Genomic DNA, 27729 nt, shown 5'->3' with positions numbered 1-27729 from the left:
ACGTAGCAGCCCAGCAGATGAGATGATAGAATGGGCTGTTAGTAAAGGGAGAGAGGGGAAAAAGAGACAGGCAGAGAGAGAGAGAGAGAGGGACCAGGTACCGATCCAAGCAACCCTCGAGTGCGGTTAGCCAGCTTACAACAACATTAGCGACAACAGTACCTAAGGTAATAAAAATACAATACAATAAAATAAAATAAAAGTTATTTATTAGGTCTGATGTTTTAGTCGCCAAGCCCAAGGCTAGTCGACAAGTCCGACGGGTTTAATCGCTTTCGTCAAATTAGCAAATTTCGTAAGGCTGGGCCCTAACCTGGTAGGTAAGTTTAGGTAGGTTCATAGCGGACGGGGCCGGTTAGAAGGCGAGACGAGACGAGGCGAGGCGGGAAGCGAAATAACAAAAGCGCCAGAGGGAAAATGAGAGGAAGGGCGGTCGGGGCGCCGTAGGAAAATGGGGAAAACGGGGGGGAATGAGAAAGAAACGGAGAAGGAGATTCGAGAGAACACCTCTTCCTCTGTTTTTTTTTTTTCTCTTGGCTCCGCAACCTTAGGGAAAACGACCGTAGAACCCAAAGAAGGCTAATGCAGGCTTGCAGGCTTGCGTTGCATCGACGGCATAAATGTGATTATGAGAGCAGAGCAATCTGCAAGTCGATGCACACTCGCAAGCCCTGCCCTGGCAAAAGTAAGGCGAGTGGCGTCGGCAGCTTTCGCCCAATCAGCGTAACGAACGTGAAGCCGTCACTCACGATGCAGATGTCAATATTCTCATGATCATCATCAATCGTGTTGTTGATGTTTTTCGGTGGTTTGCTGTCGTGCTGTCGTGCTGTTCTAAGAAAAGGGTTTCGGATGGGGCTGAGGTGAGAATGAATTTCACCAGTAATAAGTAGTAAAGTTATCTAGGAATATGATGACCCTTGGACATCAATGACATGGTTAGTCTAGGGTCCTTAATAGCGAATAGTTTAGTGAGACTTCTCATAATGCCTGAGGGACAACAATCACGAAGCACTGTCACTTGTGCGCAAGTTATAAAAAAGCTAGCCATATTTTGATGGTTATTGCGACTGCTCGCAAAAACATTGTATTGGTTTGTTGAGAACCTATAGACGTATTTTTGTCTCCAAAGGATCCCAAGAGGATCACCGTATCTGATCGGTGTCCCATAGGTAGAACGTATAATTCTGCGCCAACAGATGTTGTTAGGCGCGGTATGTGGTGGGTTATTGGCCCCCGTCTGGTCTATTCAAAATCCAGCTTCATATCCATCCGTGACTGGTCTCGATAAACTTTTTCCCAATGGCTCTCGATATTCAAGATCCATAAAGCCTTTGTGTATCCAATAACAATAAAGAAAAACGTTGGTATCATCCAAGCGAAAGTATCGACATCCCCCCTTTGAATGCAACCCGTGCAGTAACGACATATTAGAAAATAACAAGTTTGTGCAGAAATAGCCTCCTAGCTTCAAACATCTCCAGTTGTATGTTTTGCGCCGTGTAATGATGCTTTCCCGTATCAGTCCCGGATTGTAAATAAGATAATGGCTCCCTTTGGTCCTTGGTCTTATGGATTGATCCTCATCTCTCAAATCATCCCACTAACTCCACGCTGAATAAACAAAGAAAAAACATGATGTTGAGGTAAGTACAGGTTCGAAGGGCATAAAAAAATATGCTCCCAAAATGCGCCGTGTCTGAACACAACTTTTTTTAAGCTCCATTTTTGGGTATGGATTTCCGGATATATTCCCACGGCTCCAATAGAATGTGTATTATAAACGTAATATTCAAGGTGAACTGGTTTTGTCGAAGCTTAATCCTTAGGTCTTGGTGGTCCGGATCCGTGGCTAGGCTATCCATGGTATAATATTCCTAACGGCCTATGTCCAGGTATCCGGTAATACAAGCCAACATGACCTTGGGATAAAATGCATCCAAGGCAACAGGGCAGCTACACATAATCAATGCAGCTTAATAGCAGCCTTGGAAGTTGGAAAAAAGAGGAACTTGTGGATGGAAAGGAATGGAATGTATGGGTGCAGGTTGTGTGTACCTATTCACCACTTCCCAAAAATATGGGAAGGCAAACTTGGTTGGTGCACAGCTAGCCTGCACTCCTGGAACTTGAACTGCGCAAGGCTGGCAGGGCTCAATAGGGCCTGAGTATTGCGGGACAAACTCCTGTGGAAACATAACTTTTGATTCTTCTGAATCATACAACTGAGGCTCCTGGTTAGGAGGGATCTCATCCTCCGTGATAACGAAGTCGTCGTCGTCTATGTCGTCGATAGTCGAAACACTCGAGGTAAGAGATCCATCGTCGGATGAACATATGGACTCCGTATCGGAATCCGAAGCGGAGGGTGATGGTGGCGAATCGTAGCTCAAGTCTTCGACAATGGCTTCTTCGCAGTCAACGTATTCGATGGGCCCGGGTGAAGTGGGCGGTGTTGGGAGCGCTGCCTGGGGGGCAGGCGCATTAGGTGAAATCGTAAATCTGGAACAGGCGAGGATGCTGTTCCGGAGTTCTGGTAACGTAATTCTGTGGTCTGGGTTGCGGGTAAATATCCGCCCTAGTATATTGTTGAGGTCATCCGACAATGGCAAAATAGTCCGTAGGAAATCCTGACTCCTGGTGTAGGCACGATATGTGGAATCTTCAAAGGAGGCTTGCTTCCACGGATTACGACCACAGGTCAAGTTTACTAGGATAACACCAAGGCTCCAGACATCATTTGGGGCGCAGTAATAAAATGGCCTTCGGGATGATGGGTCCAGACATTCTGCGTAAGAGAAAACGAACTAGTTAGTATATCCCTAAAGCAAAAGGTTCCCGACGAGTCTTTACCTGGTGACATATAGAAAGTCGAACCACATCCGTAATCTTCGGACCGGTCTGATGAGGTCGCCAAGCCGAAGTCTGCCAACTTTACCGTGTCTCCCCGGTTCGAAACTAAGATATTCTCGGGTTTTAAGTCGCGGTGGTAGATCCCCAGGTTATGGCAATGCTCAACGGCGTCCAGGATCTGCAGGAATACGCTTTTGACCAATGCATCCTTACCCACATATTGTCCTCTCTCTGTGATATTGAGGAAAAGGTCACCTTCAGGGCAATACTCCAGGATAACATATATGCAATCCGGGTCGTCAACAATTTTGTGCATGGAAACAACGTTAGGATGCGCCGAGGCCATATAGTGTAAGCGTAGTTCCCGGTGCTGAAAGGCAATTTGCCGTCGATCCAGAGGTGATCCGTCTGCGTTGAATTTGCTGAGCGTCTTCACTGCATATCGGACTCCAGTCTTGACGTCGACCGCCAGGTAGACCACGCCATAGGCACCGGTTCCAATAATTCCTATCAACTGCAGGCTTTCTCCAAGGAACTTTCCTAGTCTATCTTCCGGGGCAGCTGGAGTGTATCGAGGTTGGCAAACAGGAGGCACAGCTAGTGGTGGTTGTTGAAAAGCACACTTGGTGTTGTCGTAGGAGGGGGATGCCGGAGGCGTGGGATACCCGTACGCTGCCACATTATGCATGGTATGCGACAGATTATGGTCCTTTCCTGGTAAAACCGGGACTGGATCTTAAAAGGCAACAGAGATAAGGAAAGGAATCAAGAGAAAACGGCCTTCTCTACTGGAACAACGTCCTCAAACCAAAAGGCAAATGTCCTGGGAGAAAATCCACGGAAAGTCCTTGGGCTGTAGCTAATTTATGTTCCTGGGTCGTATGTAGATGGCGTCGAGTTAACGGGCCATGGATTAGTATAGAAGTCGCCGTGTAGGGGCCGGATGTCGACGGCCAGTAGTATAAAATAAGGGAGCGTTGATGGCGATGGATATTATGGCGACGAATCTGAGTTCGAAGGGGTAGTCGTGAGGTAGAAGGGCGAGTAGCTTTTGCAATGAACGGAGGTAGTGAACGATGTGAGGTTGAAGCAAGGTGCAGACTGGGAGGTTGATGTAGATATTGAGATAGCGGGCATCAGGGGCCTGGGTCTTTTGCGTGTTTGGAGTGGCTCAAGCAGAAAAGCCCTGGCCACCTTCTGCTTGACTCTTCAATCCACAGTGATCAATAGCCAGCTCACATCCATGTCTGACCTACTGGTGCCACTTCCCACGCATGCGCTATTCTTGAATTTGACGCGCTAGCGTAGCTGTGAAGGCGGCCTGGCGAGAGTGGAGCTCACAGGAGAAGGGGAGCAAGGGGAGGTGTCAAGAATGGGACCAGTGCTTCTAGGGCGCTCCACTAGGAGGGATGGATAACCCAGCCCGAACAAGGACCAAGATCTTCGTGGCTCGTCGTAATATACGAAGACAAGGATGGTCTGACACACGAAAATAAATGGTCCACTCAACGGCCTAAGGTGGGCCACTGCTACCCTAATAGAGCCATATCCAATGTCTAATACCACGCCCAAGATCCCAGTCGAGCTAGTTAGAGACCGAGCCGAAGAGAAGGGGGGCGTGCGTGTGATCTTGTTGATAGAGACTGAAAATACTGGTACAGGCTGCTGACTCTCCACCTCTTTTTCATCTCGTTAGTTCACACACCCGTTCTCTCACTGGCCGGGCAAATCGTCATAAATCGGCGACCCGTGACTCGCATGACTTTTCTTGCTCTTTTGCCATTGGGACGCCGGGCGGTTGGCAAGATCCTTGATTTGGCTAACAAGAAAGACTTCTTCTCGTCAAACTTTGAAGAGTAGATGGAGACATCTAACAAGATTGCATCGTTTTTTTCTTCTTTCCTTTTCAAATGAAGCTCGCCTCGAGCAAACCTGCTGATAAATGGATCTTTGCTTGTAAAAAACTGCTTAAGGCAAACTTTCTTTCCCTCTTTTCCCGCCTCGTGCATATTTGTAGTACCTAATACATAGTAGACGGTTGTAACCGTTGTCCAAGCCAAGGCCAGTGTTGTGACTCGGGAACATTCTCAGAGAATAGAGACCCGTAATGCTTTTGCTCTTCCGCACAACTGTGTTGCTACTAAGACTCATAAAGAGAATGCATAAAGGTCACCCGGCTATGGCAGTATCTGAGACCAGCATTTTGAATAGGAATTTGCCCAGTAATCCTTCTGTTGCAAATACTGCTTCGTGTCCCATCTGATTAATGCTACATTGGCCAATGGCAAGCCACTGAGCAAGATCGGTGTCTCTGTTTATGTCGCACCTTGGACTATGTATGTATGTTGGTCTGTGAAAGAACAATCCGATAATCTGCCCACATGGACTGACACTGGTAATAGTGTATCCCGTATGCATTAATTATCTGGATTTGCAGACTAACCTTTCTTTTTCCTTTTCGTCTTCTCGCAGAGTGAAAACGCAGGATATCTACATGTACGGCCTAGTATTGCTGTTGCTGTTCGTACGTATTTTCTTGTCTAGGTATTTCTCGGACTACCTAATTGCGCGGCATGTCCGTATACTAGGTAGGTACAGCACAGCGGTTTGGTATGGTTTGGTATGGTATGGTAAGTACCTGGTATATCTCATTGCATAATAGCAGCTGTTTGCTGTGTCTCTGGCCGTCTGGATCTGATTTTGCCGCCACAAATATGCCGTTTGCTGGAAATGAGCTGACGTCTAAGCCATTTTGCTAGTCAAGCGGCAAAGGCGATGCATTAGGGACGTTCGCTGGGGCCGCTTGTACCCGCGCGCTCAATATTGCGGGAGTACCTAAACTGAGCATATTTTTATTTTTACCTCATTTTAGATTCTCTTTTTTTTTAATGGAAGGACTTCGGCCGTTGACGATGCGGTACTACTGGTGCTACGGGCTACTCACTAGAGTAGATGGGCGCTTTGCCATTTCGCCCTCCGGGCGCTCTCTGAATTGACGACTAACTAACCGACTGAATCTTAGGGAGCTGCAGAAAATTTACTAGTGGCGGTAACGATACCGGATTCGTAGAATGGCAGCGGTGGCATTGCAGCAAATGCAAGAAAGTGTCCAATGGCGCTCAGACTTCTCGTTGCATCCCGAGGGTCTACAGACGAGACCTCCCTAGCCGTCGGTGGCGATGATTGGCCAAGAGCAGCAGGTGGGTGTGGACGGTAATGAATCTGATGGAGCCCCAGGTTTTTCGAGGCTGCAGGTTGTGGCCTTGAAGTGAGGGATTATCTCCGAACAGTGTGGGTGGTATTAAATAATCTCTTTGGTGCGGGCGTGGGCGACCGCATGCAGTAGCCTCGTAATACGGCAAAGGGATGAAGGATTGATTCGACGAGATTGGCCGGCGCCTTCTGATGTCTTGCCGAGAAGTGAGGCTGTCCGGTCCAGGGCATCTGAACCAATCCACGAACGAGATACAGTCCTGACTGCTTATGTGCTCAGATCTCAAATAAGCCAGCAGCCTACAAGAAATGGGATGTCAATATATGCTAGAATAGTATGTACGCAATCGACATTAGTATCTATTTTAACTGTACTGAGTAATAGATAGTTACACATGGAACAGTCAACCTTGGTGATGAAAGATGGAAGATGTAAAATGTAAAAGTGCCAGGATTAAAATAAGATAAATTAGTTTAAACGCCTAAGGTTTAAAGCGCTAAAGTGTCATCGGTATGTACCTGTATTACATATTATTAGGTACGTATTCCGTACTTACCCATGTATTCTGAACCAAAAAAGCAATCGAACTAAGATCGGAAGATCGGAATATTCTTTGAACCGCAGCATCTCTTAATTCCATATACCCAGGTTCTATGTACCTATCATTTCGTACCGCCACCACACTCCTCTCATATACGTGGTAAATGTTTCTCACGATAAGAGTCATTGGGAGACCTTAAGACACTATTTGTCTTATTCTATAAATATGATTCATATCAGATGACTACGAATCCAAAAACATCTAAATGCTTATGGTTCTTGATTCGCTCTTGATTTGTTATTAGTAGCCACTCGATATTTTGCAGTCACACATTATTGTCATACAATATTTACACCCAGCCCCCAATACACCCAATAACACTACATAAGCGCAATAATATATGGTATTATTTCGGTCGCTTTTAGAAGGGAGTCTATCTCTGCCTCCTCGCCAATCTACAAGTCCTAAATGGCAGTCGGCAGATTGGATAAGGTGTGGTAAGAATGCGTAACGAAGAAGATGATTATCATTCCCTTCGAAACTCACCGCCGTGAGCCACATTCTCTTTTCGTTATTCATCATTGTATGGTCGATCTCTTTCATTTCCTTCAACAATAACAACCAATCTAAACGACGTTATGCCACTTTCCTAATTTAGCCTATTCACACCGCAACAAACGTCAAACGTCACCATAGTTCTGCATGAACGTATTGATTAATATGGCTTGCCTACTGCGTATGGGATTAATGCCTTGTCTACGCCGTAGCGTATCAGATTGGCGTCCCAATCCTATGGTGTCGGCAACGCCCATCACTTCAGTCGGATTTACTAGGCTTACTACATAGTAAAATAATTCCATCACGGCCCGGATCTTATGATTGTTTCCAGAATGCTTGTGATAATATACGGATACGATCTTAATATTCGAACATAATGTTTTAAACCCTGTCTCCCACGAGCACTCAAACATACATCATCTGTGCTCGCGTGGTCTGTGAGTAATAGACCTTAGTGCGATCCCGAGACATGGGATTGGGATATCATCGCGTCAAAGTCGTTCGGTTAGATGATCCCTTGCTTTCATAAACCGCTTAGACCACCTCATTCCTTGTAGCCTCGCGAGCCAAGCTTCCAAGGGTCCTTGGCCTCAAACAATTGCGTCGTCGTAGTCAATCTTCACGATGGGGCCTCTAGCCGGGGAATCATCAGGGGTCTAGACGCCTTAATAATGTCCGTTGTACTATGCGATAGGTACAACTTCTTAACCTCTAGAACTCTTAACACCAATCTCTCAGCGAAGGTGAAGCACAGCTATGAGTTTCGAACAAGGTGTTGGTACACGAATTAGGATATTTTCCGCCGTATGACAAGACCAGCAAGACAGTATCCTTGAACCACGCATGACGTTGGTACGGACGTAATGCTATAGATGGTCCAGACGGTCCATCCTTTGACAATTTGGCCCTTGCTGTGCGCCTCGTGATTCGGCAAACCCTTCCTCCTGAAAGATCGCCGGCGATGGAAGATCTCAATCAAGTGGGCACCGGACAGTACTACGCCCTAAGAGGGAACCGCCCGCCTTGAGCGAGATTTGAATCTTGATAATTTCCTCCACTTCCAATATGTATTATTGCCCTGCGCCGTACCCTGCACGTGTTCAGCAAGGAAACAAAGAAGCAAGGACCATATTGCCCCTTCTTGTATATACAGAACCAGCAGCCATGGCTTTTGATAATTGATAAGCAGTACTTCATAACGTATCCCGAGATATGCTACAACGAGGAAAAATGCGTCTTGGCTCGGTCATTGGATCGTGGGGTCCCCAATTCTAGCGGACTTGAACCCCGTCTTTTTGACGTTGAGATCGTCGCCGCTGTAGTCTGCCCCTCCCGTTCCCGGAAGAGTTCCGTCGATTCTATCGACGCTACGGATTCTTTACTTGCCTTGTATGCTTACTATATACCAATAGTGACAATCGAATGTTGATCATCGAATTATTCTGCATCTTCTAGCTTCCCGGTTCGGTTTAGCATAGGACGCTCAAGATCGAGCCAGATCGTAGTTCGAGCATGTCCAATGATTCTCAGCGGCTAATAGAAAGCAATATAATTGTAATTATCACAAAAATTTAATATCGTCGTCACAAATGGTGTGTTACCAAGTAAGGATGACCATTGTGAGATAGCACAAGTCGCTCTCACCGAGCTAGTCCATCCCCTCCATACACCGTGCCTCATCTATTCCGATGATAGTCGCTATGTATGATGTCAACTTCGTTAAACCCGGCCCCTAGCCTACTGATAAGCAGTACAAGAGCAAAAGGGCGCATAGAAAGATCATCACTCACGTAAATAAACTCGTGTACGAACGAAAAAGAAGTATTCGCTAGTATTGGCAGTGTATCGTAGTCAGTAAATACGAATAGTGACATATTTTTTCTTTCTTTGTTTGGAAACTTCCCAAGAGGGGCGGGGCCAATTCTCATCACAACTGTCCTACGCAGCCCTAGACAACACTTGTTACAGCCGAGACGAGGCACACGAAACAAACACGGGCATCAAAGATACGTCAGGATCGCCAGCTTTTAATCTAATTGTTGGGTATGGTAAACAACAACAGCAACAAATAGCGATAGAACTGGATTTTCTTCGTATCATCCAGTAGTCTGGGTCCTAGAAGGCCTGGAAGGAGGCTTAGAGAGTTCGTAAATCGGGCGGCCGAGAATTAACACTCAATTGGACCAACTGATAATCAAAAATGGGCTTCGCTAAGGAAGTTTCGTCGTTGCCGTCATCAGGGACTCAAGATCAACATACTAGACCGCGCCTGTTGCGTAATTAGTGCCGATCTGTAAGCCCCGCCGGCCGGCTTCCTAATACATACATTTCATATTGATGATGAGCTTCCTTATTGGTGTTCCCAAGGCAGTGGTTTGGATCCGCCATGATTCAATTCAAAGCCTGCTTGTCTCAGGGTCGTCTTTTACACATCATCAATTTCATCAGTGGCTCGGGATCTTTCTATGTGATCCAGCCTTTTACTTTACGGGTAATCCATTCATATTCTTTGCCCCTGGGCTGATGAGGTGTTTCTGCTGTACCAGCCTGACCTACACACCTACGCACATCATACAAGGTGGGGAAGTCGTCCCTTGCGTTACGGTCTATGTACGGATAGATCCCTTCCCTCCTCCGCAACTTGTGAACCCGTTAGATACCGGAGCACAATGGCCGCACGACTACAACCCGGCGACCGCCAGATCTGACATGTCGCCTAGGCCGGACGCCGGCATGGACCCCATAGTGTAGGTGCGGGTTTCGGGTAGCTACCGGCCATTATCCCGAATGGCTGGCGTTGCCTAGGTATTCGATGAGTCAAACATTGCAGCATGTCTAGCTCTCCAACGGCTTCAGTTAGACATCACAGCGATCCTACCTCAAGCCCACGCACTTCATCGCCATCAACAATATTACTACTATGATATTACTACTATGGGTATATTACATGAGCGCATGAGTAACTTGCCGCCGGGTTGAGACAAAGCCGCGCACATGCATCCCGTGCTCGCTGAGAGGAAACACGGCACAGCACCGAAGCGGGAACGATCCTAACATCTCTTGGACCCCTATTTGAGTGAATTTGTAGCGTTTTCGTTTGTACATAGTAGTCTGAGACCAGGTTGTTTACATGCGTTGACAACAACTCTTCTTAGTCACGATACAGTCTACAATTAGACGCCAACGGTGGCCTCCTAGTAAGTCGTATACTCAATGCTAAGCCTCGTGGCGGCGGCCTCCTATCTGACCTACGGTTTACGCATGAATCTGGGGGTTATATTTAGAGTACCCTTTGTCCCGATCACCTCATCTCATTGGTCAATGCGATGACGATGTCGATGTAAATATCCAGCTGTGAAAATAAAACAGAAACGAAGAAAATAGTTGTAACTCGATCTGATGAGACGTGACACCATAGACCAACACAGCATTAGTGTACGATGCCAATTGAATGTAAGCCGTCGTAGTTTACGTCAAGTGATACATCGCAGCGACAATAACATCCAAGCACAGCCTCAACACCACCAACCCCCATCGATACCAGCTCGTTCGTGCGTCGTCACCCCGCCCCGGGCCACGACAGACAGCGAACCGACGCACTTCGGCGGGTATATGCATTGTGTCTGTTCAGTTAAACTAGGTCTTCCATATCTGCATGTCTACGAACTCTTGTGTATCTCAAAGTCTAGACCACTGTACCACTGTTTAGATGTGTCGTGGTAGCTCGTACGCGTGTGCGCTCTGCTGGGGCCGGGCTGTAGGCAGCTGTGCCTCTAGATAGATCTCGTCAATTGCTTCATTTCCCGAACTTGTTGTTAGCCTCGCCGTCCTACAACATAAGTCTTATGGTAAGAGCACGTTGTAGTACAACTAGCCCAATAACGAAGCTGACTAGATAGGATGAAGGCAACGTGGCTACACTGATACTATTTTACTTTCAATATTTCATAATGTGCTGCCAATGGAATAGAAAATGTAACAAGACGCGAGAGAAAGCCATACAGCTCGTCGCTAATAATAATTAGGTCCAGTGACACTACTTGTCTGTATGTAGGTGAGAGGCTCAGCCACGGGAACAGCAAACTACTTTTCAATTGATCATAGGATCGCCCCCGGATCCTTTCTGGGGTCGTATTACATACATAGAGCTCTTTGATGCGCATCTTTACGTCTAAGCGACGAAAATACGTTAACTGGAGAAGTAATGCGATGTGGGTGATCGGGGCGCGTCCTTTCTACGATCAGGGGAGGATCGTAAAAATAGTGACCTCTCAAACGCTCGCAATGCCGAAGAGAAAAGGAATGGTACTTACGGGAGTTTTGAGTATAGTTGGATGTCTAGATTCCCTTATGTTCCTACTCCGTTTCCAAAACCATGGGTGTAGAGCCCGAGATGGATTAATCTCACTCCTCATGCTTCGTAGCCTCAGTGAAGTTTGCCCGGAGGAAGTGCTAGATCTGGGAAACGGACCACCGGGTCTATAAAATGCTGCAGTGTATTCTTGGCAGCCGATTGTTTCCTGGTAGACCATATATCAACGTTGGGTGATATCAAAGGCTCGTCTCATGGCCACTTGAATTTCTGTACTAACCGGGATTTGTCGGTGTTAGTCTATGAAGAGCTTAATGATCCTGTTTGTGGTCGGGATCTGTAAATCGGTAGGACGGGAGGGATAGCCGGCTACGGGCGTCAAGGCTGTGTTCACCGTTACAACATGACTTCAGCTGGACCTCCAAAAGATCCTAAAAAGCATAGACGGCTCCATTCAATAATCCCAAGTGATGATTTAATGAAAGAGGGATACTAAATAGGTATTCTATAGTTATACCTGAGGATGAGATGATAGTGGTAAATACCATCGCTTATGTGCTCGAGTGAGCCTTCGTGGCCTCTTCAGCACCACAGAAACATCAATGACAACACCAATTCTTTCCTAACTTGACAATAGGTGTAATGAAGATGTAACACCATCACCCGCCTACGAGAAACGAATTACACTAGCCATACAACTCAGACATGGGGGCGTGGTTTCGAGAATATTAGTATTCTGTATAACTATCGAATCAAATCTTTGGTAAGACACTGATTTTCATGCGGGCACGACCCGGGGGATTAATCATTAACGTGGGTGAGACAGGGCAAGTGATTATACTGTGGTCAATAACTGAGGCGAAGTAGACAAGCTCCTACTTGAGATGACCGACGCCGACATATCATTGGAATGGTTATGTAGGTACATAGTAGATGATCCTCTTTCATGCAAAGCATCTGTTGATACATATGATTTGTGATATGGCATGAATAGCACCAAGGTTTATATTATTAGCCAGCACCGAATGCAGAACTGAATGGTCATCCATTTGCCCTAAATTCTTATTAATGTGAACTTGATGTTCGCGCCCCTTTGTTTGGATTGCCCAGCCTCATGGTAATTACAATGGCCAGGTTTCCACCTAGACCAAAACTCTCAAACACAAAGGCCGGGTAACTAGAACAGGGTAATGCGAACGACATATGTCCGCTTGAGGGAACGTGGCCGGCGTCATACTGGCGACGAAAAGCCTCTTGGAACGAAATCGCATCATCATACCGGAATAGTCCAAAATACCTTGGAATTATTCAGGGATCCTTATGGCATTTGCAAATGAGTGACGTAGACCGGGGGGTTATAGACAACCTATGAGGTTAACGCGCACCACGTCAACGTGATCCTCGCGGGAAACCCCCAGGGCACTATCTTGAGGGGCCAATAATCTTAGCCGCAAAGAAAGGATGCTTGAGTGCCTCGGACGGAGTAATTCTTTTGTCCGGGTTGAGTGTTAGACATCTTTCTAGTAGGTCTATGAAGTGGTTGAGATCCCTAGACTCCACATCATTCATGCCACCAGAGGCAGCCAAGAGGCGAGTACGCAAATCACGGGTCGGTTTGACAACGGCTAGGGTCCGTACGGTGGTCTGAATATCAGTTAGCTTGTAGGTCTTGAATATACTATTTCAAAATCTAGACGAAAGAGACGCGGGGCCGAATAGAATTATGACAAGGGAATGTGTTAGAGGGTGGTCGAGAGCGTCAGCTCAACGCCGCGAGACCCGGCAGTATTAGTATCGTAGGTGCATTAAATACATCCCAACCTGACACGGCAATAATGGAATATGACCGTAGGATTCCATACTGACTGCTCGCTGACACACAGTGGAGTAATCCCGACGGCGAGAGGACGACCAACCTGAATAAGGATATCCGTGCGGCTGGCTTGCATTTCTCCGAATGCATCCATTCGTTTTAATTGTGACTTGCCTGCAGCTTGCAGTCGCACCCTGGAGCCCACAGTAGCCTGAGTTTCCAGAAAAGCGCCTACTTAAACGCTGTATATAAATAGAAACTTGAAGGGAACCATACTAAAGATTCTCTAGTAAGATGTAACGGAGGTATTAGTGAACTAAGAAATGTGAACGTACCTTTCCAAGCGCTTTATCTGTCTCGAGGCTAATAAAATTTCCGAAGTCGTCAAAATGCATATGAGATAACTGACCACGCTTGTACAACTTGCTGCTAAACTTGCCGCGGATTTCCATGATAGCCTTGAGCATCTGGTTGTTACTGTCTCCTGTAAATAGGATTTTGCCGGTGTAAAGCTCATATAATGTGCACCCTATGGACCACATGTCGACGGCATAATCATACGGCATCCCGAGAATGATCTCCGGAGCTCGATAAAACCGACTGACTAAGTACGGTGTGATTTCGTTGTTCGCGGTTGCAGCGTCTGATCTATCAATAGCTGTGCCCAAATCACAGATCTTGAGGACATTGCGAGTTTCGTTTACCTGCACAAGATTAGTGGTGGCTCAACCCGCTTTGCATGATGTGCTTGCTTACCAAGATATTGTCCGGCTTCAAGTCAGCATGAATGATACTGCATTTGCGAAGATGAGCTAAAGAAACAAATATCTGATGTGCATAGGCGCGCGTCGCGCCCAGATTAATGCCGATATTGTTACCAAACTTTCTTAAGACCTCTCTTAAGTTTAGGCTGAGGTTCTCAAATGCAAGACAGAGGTGACCCTTGTGTTCGAAATACCGCTCGAACTTGACAATGTGCTTACGGTTTTCAGGGTCAGCGTCGTTTAATTTTTGCAAAATTGCGATCTCGGTAAAGCCACCCTTTCTGAGAGCATCGTTGTTTCGCATCATCTTAATGGCAACCAATTTCTTACTTGTAATGTCGACTGCTCGAGCGACACCGGAAAACATGCCTTTACCTAGAGTTGTTTGGACTTGGTATCGACCATCCATGATCTCACCAATTCGGATTTTGTAGTATCCATCTTTATCGTCTCCCTCGAGAATGCCACCGGCATTGGGCTGAATAACAGTAAGGGGCGCTTTGTGGTTGTCTACGGTGGTGTCTAGATGTGTGGGTTTGGGGGCAGCGAACTTCTCTTCATCGAACTCTTCGGCGAACATATCGAAGTCATCGTCATCGTCAGTCTTCGGCTTCTCTGCTACTTGCGGCTCTTCTATTATAGCGATTTCGGCCTTTTCATCGGGAGGAAGTGTCTCTCCGTGGGGACCAATATGACCATGCCGAAGCTCGTCTCGTAGCTCATCCTCTCTCATATCTACAGTTGGATCATAATCTGCAGCGGAAGGCCCATCATCATCAGTACCTTTAAATTTACCATGAATGTTGATGAGCTCTTGATCATTAGAAATCTCGATTGCAGCAGGTGACATTCCTTCTTGAAGAACACGGGCTGGCGAGTTCGGCGATGAGGCAACTGTAAAAGGGGTTAGAGATTACTCGACATTATTATAGTCAGGGGATCCTTACAAGAACCGGGTGTATTTCCATCAACAGCCATAGGTGTGCTTGCTCGTGTTCGCCCTGGTGAGGATGCATTCGTCTTTTCGGAAGCTTGGAGAGCTTGGACTAGCATTGGCGTAGCACCGCGTGATTTGGCGAGAAGCTCTTCACGACGTCGGCGTCGGCGTTCTAATTCTGCCTCTATGTTTTCAGGCTTCTCTTCGTAGTCCTTATCTGGTTCGCCGGATTGAGTTGGAGGAGCTGTAAGAGTAGTTTCCTCCGAACTACCTGGTGCACGTTTAGTGTCATCTTTGCTAGTACCTTGTGTTTCTACCGAGTCTTGTCGCTCATGATACTTTGCATGATCTTGTGAATGCCGAGGGGTGCCTTGATAGCTCGACCTAACACTTCCTACGCTGTCTTGATCAGGAGCGCGTTGATTTCTGCTGTCATCATACCGCAGCTTGCCTCCTCGGTTTCTATCGTTCGGTGGTCTGTACGGAGAACGAGAGCGGTTTCTATGGCGCTTTCTAGGGTGTCGTTCACGGTCTCGGCTTCGATCTCTCCCTTTAGTACGAGTAGTATAGTCTCGATCCCTATCGTCATAGTAGAGGTTGGGCGCCGACGAACGTGAAGGGGGGCGGTCCTCGTCATCGTACGACAAGCGCGACCGGCGGTAACCGTCGGTATTGTCTTCGTAATGTACGCGAAATCGTCGTGGATCTGAATCTAGGCGGCTACCACGATTCGAATCACGATCATCGCGGGGACGCTTACGTCCGCGAGGAGAGCGACTTCGTCGAGAAGAGCCGGGGGCATATCTCGAGCCGTTCACATTATCGGGTGATCTTGATCTTGAATATCTAGCTCGAGTTCTGTCGATACGGTCAACACCGGTTCCTTCAAACTGAGGCAGTGAAGTTGCCTTCAAGTCTCCAACGCCATTCTCTACAATCTCCCCTTCGTCAGAACTAGGAGGAGTTGCCATTTTTTGCTCACTGTATCAAGAAACTAGGCCTAGAAAGCGCGGGTATCTTCCCGATCTTAATATAAGGGAAATACTTGTCAGCCACAAAAATTTCGTTATTGGAGGTGCATAGAATTGAGCCGAACCGTCAAAGCGTCTCTTCAATTCCGTCGCATCGTAAATCAAAATATCGAATACGGGAAGGTGATATATAACGTCCGGCAAGGTATGCAGGATGCCGGTGTAGTCAAAGCAAAAGAGCTATTACGGGTAAGGTGCTTCCGTTGAAGGGGTATGGATGTGGATGTTCCTGATCCGGTAATTTTTGAATCGCTTCAAGTCTGGACTGCATGTGGTGACGAAGTGATAAAACAACTTACGTTAGATCTACTGTTTGTTTGCTGCTGCGCCCAACGCCTCAAATAAAAAAGGAATTATGTATTACCGAGTCCGAGTTGCTTATCAAATGAAATGGATGTTTGGATCCACTTGGGGCTGTGCAAATCAAGACCAGACTTGGCCTAGGCACATGTAAACGCACATTGTGAATCATGTTCGTGCATCTATGGAACGGTACCTAATACTTCGTACTTTATGGATCTAAGCTAACATAAATTGGGATTAGTGCCATTGGACCCTTTCTTCATTAGTGCCCCGCGGTCAGCACATCTCTTCGGCTGTTCCAGACTTTGGTTTCTTTTTCTCTTTCCTTCGCGACAGCCTTTTTATTCCGCCACTTGTAACGGATAAATACAATCCATCTGACCTCTCGTGTAAAAATCATCTCGATCAAAAACACTAGCACAAAAAAAAAACTCATTCAAAATGGGTGGCCAGAACAGAGAAGGTAACTTGAAATCCATATGACTACGCTAAATAGACTTTCGACTGACAACGATATTTTGTTAGGCGGCAAAGTCAAGCCCTTGAAGGCTGCGAAGAAGCAAAACAAGGAGTACGACGACGAGGACAAGGCTCACCAAGAGAAGATGAGACAGCGTATGTTCCTCGATGACGACTTAATATTACAGCTCATCGCTAACCTCGATTAACAGAAGAGAAGGAGCGCAAAGAGATGGCCAAGATGGCTGGTGGAAAAGGACCATTGAGCACCGGTGGACAGGGTATCAAGAAGAGCGGCAAGAAATAAGACATGCAATCCTACGATCATACGATTCACGGAAGTGACGAAGCTATGGCGCCGAGAACATGGATGCATAGAGCGTGGGTGTTTACGGATGGATGACTTTCATGTTATAGCCAGGGTTAATGGGCATACTTTATCGCGATGACTTTCAATATACCTTTTATTCCACCTGATATATACATATACATATATACCTACCTAGGTATATATGACTGGAGTTAAAGCACTACATAATATTATACGCTAGATTTGCCTTGATCTTCGTATAAGTCGTCCCAATAGCACCGAGTAAAAGAGACGGAGGAATTAAAAAGTTTTGGCCCACCAAGTGAAAACAGCTGCCAGGACTTTCACCGGTGCCACTAATTTCTCAACAAAACTTACGAGATTTACTTCGTATACGGCCCAACGTTTCCATGTAAAGAAAAGAGCGTAAAAAAGTGAAAAACGTTAGATTACAAATTTATCTATAATTTATTTATATTTTTCGTGTTTGCTCTCAGTGGGGGGTATAGCAGTAGTAATCTAGAGATCCGTTCGGATTGAAACGATAAACGGAACAAAGCCGGGATTCCCGTACCTTGCCTAGGTACCTACGCATATCATGGCCGACACACATCCGGACTCCGGCCTCCGGAAGCGCCGCGCAAGTTTCGTACAATCCGCCAAGGATGTAGAACAGAAGATCGCCTCGGCGTTGCTTGTGCTGTGGGATGACCTGCCGTCCTGGCGGCGTGATAACCATTACATCGTCACGGGATACCGTCCGGACAGCAACAGCTACTGGCGGTCCTTCACCTCCATCTTCTACGTCCATAACGATTTCGTTAACATCTGGACGCATCTCCTCGGCGCCATCTTCTTTCCCTCCGTAGGAGCCTGGTTGTATCACGTTATTGCGCCTCGGTACGCATCTGCCAATAGCTCGGACGTGTTGGTGTTCGCTTGTTTCTTTACTGGCGCAGTTCTGTGTCTTGGTATGAGCGCTACGTTCCGGTATGTTTGAATATTCTTACCACACCTTTCTGTGGTCAGCTATGAGCCATAGCCTCTATTTTGAAGTTATTTACCCGTATATTTACTAATCGTTGAGCAGTAAGTTGTCAGCACCTTGCTATTAATCCCATATGTCTTTCTCGTGGTATTCTATGATACTATTTGGGGAAATGTTTTGGATGATAGTGTATCAATCCGTCTAGATGCCTTAATAAGACATGTGTTCCTTGTGAAGGTCCCTAACATACAATAGACACACTTTTAAATCATTCCGCGGAAGTAGCAAAGTGGGGGAACAAGCTAGATTACTCGGGCATCGTCTTTCTTATCGTAGGGAGTTACGTTCCGGCCCTCTACTACGGTCTATTCTGCATGCCGAAACAAATGACGATCTACTTGTATGGGGTATGTATACACTTATTGTTTAGACCGCATTGCGAACAGTCTACCTACATCTCGTATAAGAGGAAAACAAGTTCGGGCGCTAAGAGATTCTCTTTCCATATAGATATTCCTTCTAGGTTTTGGCTGTGGTGTCGTGTCTTGGGTCGAGCAGTTCCGGACACCACGTTGGAGACCCTACCGAGCGGCCATGTTTGTGGGTCTGGGTGTATCTGGAGTTGTCCCTATCTGCCATGCACTTTGGATATACGGTTATCAGACACTCAATGAGCGTATGGGTCTTAACTGGGTTTTATTCCAAGGATTTCTCTACATCTTTGGAGCGTTTCTTGTAAGTCTCTCCTGGAGTTTCCCATCACCTCTCTTCTTAGGGCCCCTTGCAAGCTAGAATATGTCTACGGACATAACATCTCGTAGAGATTTACCCAACGTTCTACGAGTAAAAACCGCTAACTTTAGAGTGATCTAGTATGCAGTAAGTTACTGAAATATCCACATACTGCTGGAAAAAATACTAACATTCATATGGGTTCGATGGCCTGAACGAAGTTTTCCACGGACCTTTGACATATGGGGCAGCTCTCATCAGATATTTCATGTCCTCGTCTTACTTGCGGCTGGATCGCATTTGACCGGCATGATTAAAGCATTCGATCATCACCACAGTATCATGGGGGGAGAATGTTAAGAACGTAATTGACAATAAATTAGAGTTATTGTGTTCCTTACCACAAGGCACCATTTATAGGATTTGGAAAGCTAATCGCTTGAGATAATCCACAATGGAACTGGTGTGGTTTGGGGGATGCATCGTTGCCCTCCTCTCGGGGAAGTTGATTGTGTACATGGAAGTGACTAGGTAATGTGTACTCTATCTAGACTTAACAGTCTTTAATAGTCGATTAGAACAGGTGGCGAGCATGGTTACTATGTAATTATAATGAAGGGCGGGATTAAGGATGTACGAAGAGCTCTATTCGCTCTGATAACATGCTTGTACTATAGACTAAGTTGTACTCTGCCCTACAAGCGTTCTATAAAACCATCCCTCAAAAAGAGCAATTGATAGGATCTGGCACGACCTGCTGGGTAGGTCCATGGATTTGCATATAGTAAAGTTGATAGATATATAAGTCTGTAATCTCAACTCGTGGCTTCTTAAGTGCTTATGCGTTTATGTATAATTAGGTGGCCACGCGAATTGCTGCAAAGTTGTCCTTATATCCTGCACCGCTTCATCATACCTATTCTACTAACTCGAAATCGCCGTCTGGGCTCTCCCCTATTTCGATATTTCCATTGTGGCCATCATCATCACGGCCAATATTTGGCTCGGCCAATTCGAGTCCCTCAGAGTGCTCTTCTGGTTCCCCTTGCATATTTTCGATGCCAAGATCCATGACCCTCACCAGCCCGGACCCCATTGCTGCCGCGGCCCACCAGCTAAACTCCACGTTCGGATTCCAACACAAGGCCGTAATGCGGGTTTGGGCCTCGTGGACGACGATAGGGGCTGGAACCATAGTGAAGTAATCTTCATCTGATTCCGCTGGGTCTTCAAACGGTTCTTCATTCTCCGGCTTCTCGGCCTTCTTATTAGCCGCTTTCTTCTCCCCTCTAGCACGCTTGACTCTACTCTCCTTCGCGATCCTCGTGCCTAGGGGATGAAAATTGACTTGAGGTAGAAATCCATGGAGGATACGACATCCCCCACGGGGCGGAATTTGCTCATCATCGTTATTCGTAGCATTAGGAGAGGGAGGTGCAGCGTATTCATGCTGAAAGATTTTGATCTTATGTGTTTTCTCCCTGTGCGATAAAACTTTGCGCATAACGTTGAGGGTCCAGACTGATCCATCTGAGCTTCCAACGAGGAGGCATGGGTGACAGGTTCCAAACGCAAGACAGCTCGTCTGGCCCTCTACAGTGCATATATGACGCGAAAGAGGGAATACCCGAGAATGTACAAAAGAAACGGTTGATGTACCCGGAAACGAGGTAGGCCATATAGATGCGAAACCCCTTAAATGGTCGCTCCAAGAAAGGACGTTTGGCTGAAGGGAAACCAACGGGTTTCCATGGTATGTCTTCTCTGCGGTAGGTCGGTTCAAGTCGGTCAAAGTGAATACACCCCCCATAGGCATCGTTGCAATAAGAAAGGGTTTAGAGGGGTAACCGGATACGATGTCCATTATAGGGCTCGAGTGAACGGGGTGGCGTTGCAGTTGCTGGAAGGGCGAAACCGACCATACTACCACGGAGCCGTCAGAAAGGCCGACGACAATACGGTTCATATTCAGCCAGGAAAAGCAGTTTATTTCCAGAGTATGTTCTTTAGGAGGCTCTATAGTGACCATCGGGTCCTGCATTTCTTCTACTGAAATATTAGCGATCTTCAAATGTCTCCTATTGCATTATGAATCCTTACCAAAAGTCCCAATCCTATCTCTCTCTGGATCACGCTTGATCTCCATGATCCTCAACTTCCCATCTCCACACAACGCAGCTAAGAGAGCTATGCCATGCGTAATGGTGAGCGGGACAGGACACCACTGTATTCGTTTTACTCTTCCCCAATAGAAGCATATTGCGTGTATTAATTCCGGAGAGGATCGCGCCGGCCGACTGATCCCTCCAGAGTCCTTTTCGGCCTTGAATTTCCAAATCTGAATGGTCCCCTCTTTCAGCTCTGACGGTTTTGGTGCATCATTCAGATCCCTATAAAAGGCCTGGTCCGAATATGGGATGACTGACATAGCTAGGAGTTGATCTGCATGGTCTTTGACTGGAGCCCATCCCATAGAAAGGACGATGCCCCCAACATCAAGTAGCCAACCGCCGTTCTGTAGCTCATTATTACTTTCATCCTCGGTTGGAAGTCCAGAATCCGATAATGATATGCATTCTCCTTGCTTAATGAGGTATTCTTTCTGGTTCGATATATGACCGAGTAACACGCGCATCTCACCGTCGGCTCGTGGAAGAAACCACCGGAACGCCTTCGATTTATCTATAAGAGTTGATTCTTGCGATCTAGTTCGTATAGCTTGATATCTCTCGTACCAATGGCGATACTTATTTTCAACATGCTGGGTGAAATCGCTGGACATCCACCCGTTCCGCGCCACCTCTAACTGGTGGGATCCTTGTGGAAGCTTGGGAGGTAAAAGCTGAAAGTTGAACCACAATTTCATGAATTCATTGAAGACTTCTCTGCGGTTTTCCATATCACCAAACCAATAATCGACCAGGTATTCAAGTCGCGTCCATCTTTTGACTGGGCCAACGTAAGTCCTTGTCCATTTCTGTGCAGGGTCTGTTGGGTAGGGCTGTACTTCGCCAAGTGGTTTGGCTGGATTTGGTGCCCAGGAGCGCCTGTTTTTCTTGCGCCTTGATTCAGATTGCCTGCCATCTTGTGATTCAAAATCCGAAGAATCATGAGGATCATCGTCCTGCTCATCTTTGCGATCTAGCGGTTGGGCATCTACCATGAATTCATCATCAGACAAATCGTGGGCTTGTTGGGCTAAACCCGATTGTTCTCCATCAGAAATATCGAAAGGTAGACCGTTATTAAAACGCTTCCCTTGATTTGATTTTCGAAGTCTCATCGTGATTATCTTAGCAGCATTTACACGCGGAGTCGCGTATAGTTTTAATGCACATGTATGCAATACATTGAAAAAAAGCTAAGAATTTGCTAGGTTCTTTTCTAGGTATAAATTACTGCCCGATCTAGATTAAAAAAGTGTTTATTTAATCGTTGACAAAAGCGCGAAAGTAATGAGTATTTCAATGTTATTACAATGAAGGTTGTTAAGGAATTAAGTGTTAAGGAAGTACGAAACGACAAACTCGATAGTGGGGCAGGGGACTGAAAAGTTCCCAATGCGGTGGTTGTAATAAACTCTATTCGTTGGTGGGACAAATCGAAGATTCGAAGACAGGAATAAACTCTCTTCTAAATTAAATTAAATTTAATCATACATTATGTACACTTTTTCTATATCTACCTATAAGCTATCGAGATATTTACACATAGGTAGATAACTAATAGCTTTTACTAGACAAAATATTAACCACTTAAAAATGTATAAACTAAGACTTAACAAACACCAACAGTAATAAAGGACTTCGAAATAGTTTCATCACCTACTTTTACCACTTGATTACTTGATTCGTATTAAGTTATATCGCGTTAAAATATAACATCGATGCTATGTACTTTTCACTGTTAACTACATATCTCGGTACCTAAGTTGACATGACATACAGCATAAACTTTCGATTATTTTAAAAGCACGCGAGCAATATGATAAACATACGATGAACGTTACGTCTATCTCCATATTCCAACCATGTATTATGCAAGCGAGATACTGTCTCTTACTTAATTGCTTCGATTTGCTCGTATATATGACTCCAAACCTACCATGGAAAGGCGTCATCATGTTGGTTTAAACTAGAAATCCTCCCCATTGAAAGGAGGAGCCTTGCCGCAATATGTCATTTGATACTTCCACGATGACTTACATATATCTATATTTGACATTAGAAAGAGACCCGATGCTACTGGTCGTTCAATATACCCTTGAATCGATGGGGGATACATATATATCTGATGTTCTAGACCGCTAAAAGGAAAAACGTGAATTGAGGTGTGGGGACCAATCAGTAGCTGAAGAAATTTTCGGAAAATTGCCGATATCGCCAATTGCCACTCAATGTTGGTTATAACAAGGGAAGCAAGTACGCTGGTACGGCAGGGTATGGCAAGAAATCGTTAGTGTATTACTTGACTACCTGGTACCAGCAGCAAGCAGCAAGCACTTGCAAGGGGCCCTTGATGGCCCCTCCTTGCATACCCCACAATCTTTGTTTTAACTTTTTTTTTGTGTTCCGCTGTCGGGTACACCGATTTGAATTTAGTTCTATGACTCTTGAACTAAACTAATAAATCTTCCAATAATCGTAACATTTTTTTGCCATTGATCAGTCACCTTATTCCTAACGAAGGTGCTGGCGGGTAGTGTTTGAGGATATCTCACTATAGACTGATTTCGGCTTGTTGATACCCTCAAAATCTCCGTTGACTATTCTTTATCCTTTTATTATTATTTTGCCATCTCCCCTCTTTGCGCTATGCTTCGTTCACGGCAAGCTGGCCAAGCCTTAAAGGTTTTGGCTCAGACTTCGCGACAACAACGCCGTTCTCTCACTACGTCGTCGTCGTCTATCTCTTCCGTTGTTCAGACCAAGAAGAATGCCCCTACAGGTGTCAGAAGTCAAGCTACTTCAGCTCAATCGCCTGCGTACGTTGATATCCTTTTCTCACTTACACGCTTTCTATCGAGTGGCTATTTTCTACGAATACTCATTATATCTTCGACTACGCCACTAACATTCTAAATCATATAGTCAAGTCAGACAAGCCCCTGCTCCAGCGTTCAACACCGCCGACACGAAAGACCGAAACCATGTTCAACCCTTGGTCAACCCTCGAGCTCCTGAGATGGACGAGTCGTATGTTCTATTAATTATAATCTATTTCGTTAAAGCCCACGATGCTGACCAAATATTTCCAGGTTCATTGGGAAGACTGGAGGAGAGATTTTCCATGAAATGATGCTTAGGAGGGGTGTTAAGCACATATGTATGTTGCATATACGCCTACAATGATATTTGAAGAGACGTCTAATATGAGTAATAGTTGGCTATCCCGGCGGAGCTATTCTACCTGTGTTTGATGCCATTTACAACTCAAAACATTTCGAATTCATCTTACCAAAGCATGAACAAGGCGCCGGACACATGGCCGAGGGGTATGCGCGTGCCTCTGGAAAACCTGGCGTTGTGCTAGTCACTTCCGGTCCAGGTGCCACTAATGTCATCACTCCAATTCAGGATGCCATGTCTGATGGCACGCCATTGGTTGTATTCTGTGGCCAGGTTCCTACGAGTGTGATTGGAAGCGATGCTTTTCAGGAAGCAGACGTTATAGGAATATCGAGATCTTGTACTAAGTGGAACGTCATGGTTAAAAACACCGCCGAATTACCGCGACGCATCAACGAGGCCTTCGACATTGCGACTAGCGGGCGTCCGGGTCCTGTGCTCGTCGATCTACCTAAGGATGTTACTGCTGGTGTCCTGAGAAGGGCTATCCCTACCGAGTCAGCCATCCCAGGCTTACCTAGTGCAGCGTCCCGTGCCGCCATGGAAATTTCTCAGAAGCAGCTTCAAGCTTCTCTTCGCCGAGTAGCTGATTTATTGAATATCGCCAAGAAGCCCGTTATTTATGCTGGACAGGGTGTTGTCTCGTCAATTGGTGGACCTGAGGTCCTCAAAGAACTCGCTGAAAAGGCTTCAATACCTGTTACCACAACCCTTCTCGGTCTCGGTGCTTTTGACGAGCTAGATGAGAAATCGCTCTACATGCTAGGCATGCACGGCTCAGCGTTCGCTAACATGTCGATACAAAGTGCCGATCTTATCATTGCCCTCGGTGCCCGCTTTGATGACCGTGTGACCATGAATGTCACTAAATTCGCGCCTGCAGCCAAGGCTGCGGCTGCCGAGGGTCGTGGTGGTATCGTGCAGTTCGAGGTCATGCCGAAGAATATTAACAAGGTTGTGCAAGCAACCGAAGCTATCGAAGGTGACGTAGCAGAGAATATCCGACAGCTTCTTCCTTTGATCAACATAAAGAGTATGTCGGACCGTAAGGAATGGTTCGGCCAGATTGATTCGTGGAAAGCAAAATGGCCTATGAACGCCTTTGAGCGAACCGAACGAGCGGGAATGATCAAGCCGCAGGTTCTAATCGAAGAGCTTAGCAAGTTAACGGCCAACCGAAAGGAGCACACGATTCTCACGACAGGTGTTGGCCAGCACCAAATGTGGGCGGCGCAGCATTTCAGGTGGAGACACCCTCGGACCATGATTACATCCGGAGGCCTCGGCACTATGGGATACGGACTTCCCGCTGCCATCGGTGCTAAGGTTGCTCGGCCAGATGCCCTTGTTATCGATATCGATGGTGACGCTTCCTTTAACATGACCCTAACAGAACTGTCAACTGCTGCGCAATTCAACATCGGCGTTAAGGTTATCGTCCTGAATAATGAGGAGCAGGGTATGGTAACCCAATGGCAAAACCTTTTCTACGAGGACCGATACGCCCACACACATCAGAAGAATCCTGACTTCATGAAGCTAGCCGATGCTATGGGAGTCCAGCACCGAAGACTTATCAAACCTGAAGACACAGTGGAATGCCTAGAATGGCTCATCAACACCGATGGCCCGGCCTTCTTAGAGGTCATGACAGATAAGAAGGTACCTGTACTCCCCATGGTACCTGCGGGATCAGGTTTACACGAGTTTTTATCATTCGATAGTGGTAAGTATATCGTCTCCCTTACATCCTATCCACGAGCGGTTAATTAATAAATAAAACAGAAAAAGATAAGAAACGAAGAGAGCTTATGCGCACTCGAACTTGCGGATTACATACCTAATTTTATGTTTTACCTGGAATTTATTGCATCGGTAGTTAGCGATTATGTTTTACTTGGGACCAATATGGAGGGAGGTAGTTAAGAAGGGTTTGAGGCCATAAAAAGTAAAGTCTAGTGACAAAAAGGAACCGAAAAGTTTTTAGTCTCGCATCTGGCAACTATGTTAGAGAAGGCCTAGCAAATAGTCGGCGTTGCCATTGGTGTATGCTTGACCTTCTTTGTATATGTATATATTCTGCATTATGAGTTCGATTTTCGAGGTTATCAAGGACAACGGTATTCTATCATACCGCTGGTGAGCATCAACCATCATGTTGACAATGACCATTTGAATACAACCAGTTGAAATTACATGTATGGACTGTCACTTATAACAATGCATTATTGGCGCTGCCTTTCGCCTCCTCGTATTAAGAAGGTGCTGCGCTTTAACTAAAAAACGGCTAGTAGCTAAGGATTATTCTGAAATATTTCCGAATAGGAGAGCTTCCCCTTTATCTCCAAGTATTTTTAAACGTTAATAACATTTTACAAAAGACATGGCTTTTCAAGAAATTCGCAAGGGTCTGAATATCCTTTTATTAGGTATCTGTTCTTAAAATTTGGTATGCTAACTACCTATCCTTAATCTTATCCGATTCTTGAATTAAAACGTAGTACCTTTAGGTGCGAGGAGGCAAAAGACACTACTATATTATTGACTCATCCAGCTTAAGTAACATTATGTTTTAGTATAAAGGAGAGTACCTATATATTAGGTTAAAAACAAGTATAGATCAGTAACTCTATGTTAAACGTTATAAGGTAATTACTTAACTATCAATAGGTAATTTGAGTTTGTAACGTAAGCTTGGTATGTCATAGGTCATAATTGCTAGCTACAGTTTGATAGATAGATATCTACCTATTTATTAAATTTCTAGGTAATGATGCATACGCATTAGTACTACCTTCGGCTATGTTTTTTTGCATTGAGTCTTGAAGAAAAATGTAGTGATCCTAATAGGCATTTCTATAGAAAAAAGGGGGAAGAAAATTAGAGTAATAACGAAATGTTTGGATAGGGCTGGAGTAGATGATTTTATTTCCGCTGTCAAACTTCCAATAGTTATGGATATTTAGACAGTTGTAGTTTATTTCTTGGGTGTGCGTAGTTACGTACCTGAGGGGTCGTGCACCTCGTCGTCGCCGGGCGTACCTAAGTACCTACGTACATACAAAGGTACAGCTGTAAGTCACTGGCAACCGAACTTAAGTAGATAAGTCCCAATTACAACAGTAGCAAGTACAGTTGGCACACTACGGTTTCTGGGCGTTTGGCTCACCTAGTCCCTGCCCAGACACGACAAGATCTCGATGATAGCTGGGAGGCTTAGAGACCTATTCCTGAAAAGGAGTCGCAAACAAATACCAGATCACCCGTCTCGCCGACATGAACTCTAGGCTATCCACCATATAGAGAACATGTATGACGCCAGTTGTAAAGGGTATCGGGGCGCAGTAGCTACGGGCACTATAGTTCCAAGGCTGGGCCTTACGAGGGTTTCTCTTTTTGTAATTTTGGGTTGCATGTGACTACATTTTCTATCACTAAAGGTCATCAGTTCGAATCCATGCGTAGCAACTTTCGTATTCTTTTTTCTTCCTTTTTTTGTGCTTTAATTTTTTTGGTCTATGCAGCCAACTTTCAACCCACAACCCCTTTTCTTCGTTCTCCCAAGC

At 45.7% G+C, this 27729-nt stretch overlaps 6 protein-coding genes across 6 annotated transcripts; 3 read left to right on the top strand and 3 right to left on the bottom strand.

Moving 5' to 3' along the window:
• Positions 1 to 1976: 1976 nt before the first annotated feature.
• On the bottom strand, positions 1977 to 3541 carry GL218_03410 (Negative regulator of sexual conjugation and meiosis; the record flags this gene model as incomplete). The annotated part of the gene is made up of 2 exons (XM_033579970.1): positions 1977 to 2788; positions 2854 to 3541. 2 exons carry the CDS (start codon positions 3539 to 3541, stop codon positions 1977 to 1979), a joined length of 1500 nt encoding a protein of 499 aa, XP_033436073.1.
• Positions 3542 to 12900: 9359 nt separating this feature from the next.
• GL218_03409 (Serine/threonine-protein kinase prp4) lies at positions 12901 to 15963 on the bottom strand (the record flags this gene model as incomplete). Its single annotated transcript, XM_033579969.1, has 4 exons — positions 12901 to 13122; positions 13627 to 13995; positions 14048 to 14949; positions 15003 to 15963. The coding sequence occupies 4 exons, from the start codon at positions 15961 to 15963 to the stop codon at positions 12901 to 12903; spliced, it is 2454 nt and encodes an 817-aa protein (XP_033436826.1).
• Positions 15964 to 16767: 804 nt separating this feature from the next.
• Positions 16768 to 17092, top strand: GL218_03408 (uncharacterized protein; the record flags this gene model as incomplete). The annotated part of the gene is made up of 3 exons (XM_033579968.1): positions 16768 to 16789; positions 16852 to 16941; positions 16998 to 17092. The coding sequence occupies 3 exons, from the start codon at positions 16768 to 16770 to the stop codon at positions 17090 to 17092; spliced, it is 207 nt and encodes a 68-aa protein (XP_033437518.1).
• Positions 17093 to 17693: 601 nt separating this feature from the next.
• On the top strand, positions 17694 to 18095 carry GL218_03407 (ADIPOR-like receptor SPBC12C2.09c; the record flags this gene model as incomplete). The annotated part of the gene is made up of 1 exon (XM_033579967.1): positions 17694 to 18095. One exon carries the CDS (start codon positions 17694 to 17696, stop codon positions 18093 to 18095), a length of 402 nt encoding a protein of 133 aa, XP_033436824.1.
• A 1636-nt stretch (positions 18096 to 19731) lies between these two features.
• On the bottom strand, positions 19732 to 21978 carry GL218_03406 (Transcription factor tau subunit sfc6; the record flags this gene model as incomplete). Its single annotated transcript, XM_033579966.1, has 2 exons — positions 19732 to 20861; positions 20916 to 21978. The coding sequence occupies 2 exons, from the start codon at positions 21976 to 21978 to the stop codon at positions 19732 to 19734; spliced, it is 2193 nt and encodes a 730-aa protein (XP_033436825.1).
• Positions 21979 to 23629: 1651 nt separating this feature from the next.
• GL218_03405 (Acetolactate synthase catalytic subunit, mitochondrial) lies at positions 23630 to 26007 on the top strand (the record flags this gene model as incomplete). The annotated part of the gene is made up of 5 exons (XM_033579965.1): positions 23630 to 23799; positions 23906 to 24010; positions 24073 to 24140; positions 24198 to 25889; positions 25949 to 26007. The coding sequence occupies 5 exons, from the start codon at positions 23630 to 23632 to the stop codon at positions 26005 to 26007; spliced, it is 2094 nt and encodes a 697-aa protein (XP_033436822.1).
• Between the last annotated feature and the right edge of the window lie 1722 nt (positions 26008 to 27729).

Source organism: Daldinia childiae (assembly GCF_008694065.1).
Source record: "Daldinia childiae strain JS-1345 chromosome Unknown Scaffold3, whole genome shotgun sequence".
In the NCBI taxonomy this organism is placed as follows: Eukaryota; Fungi; Ascomycota; class Sordariomycetes; order Xylariales; family Hypoxylaceae; genus Daldinia; species Daldinia childiae.
This window is presented reverse-complemented; position numbering and strand designations above follow the sequence as displayed.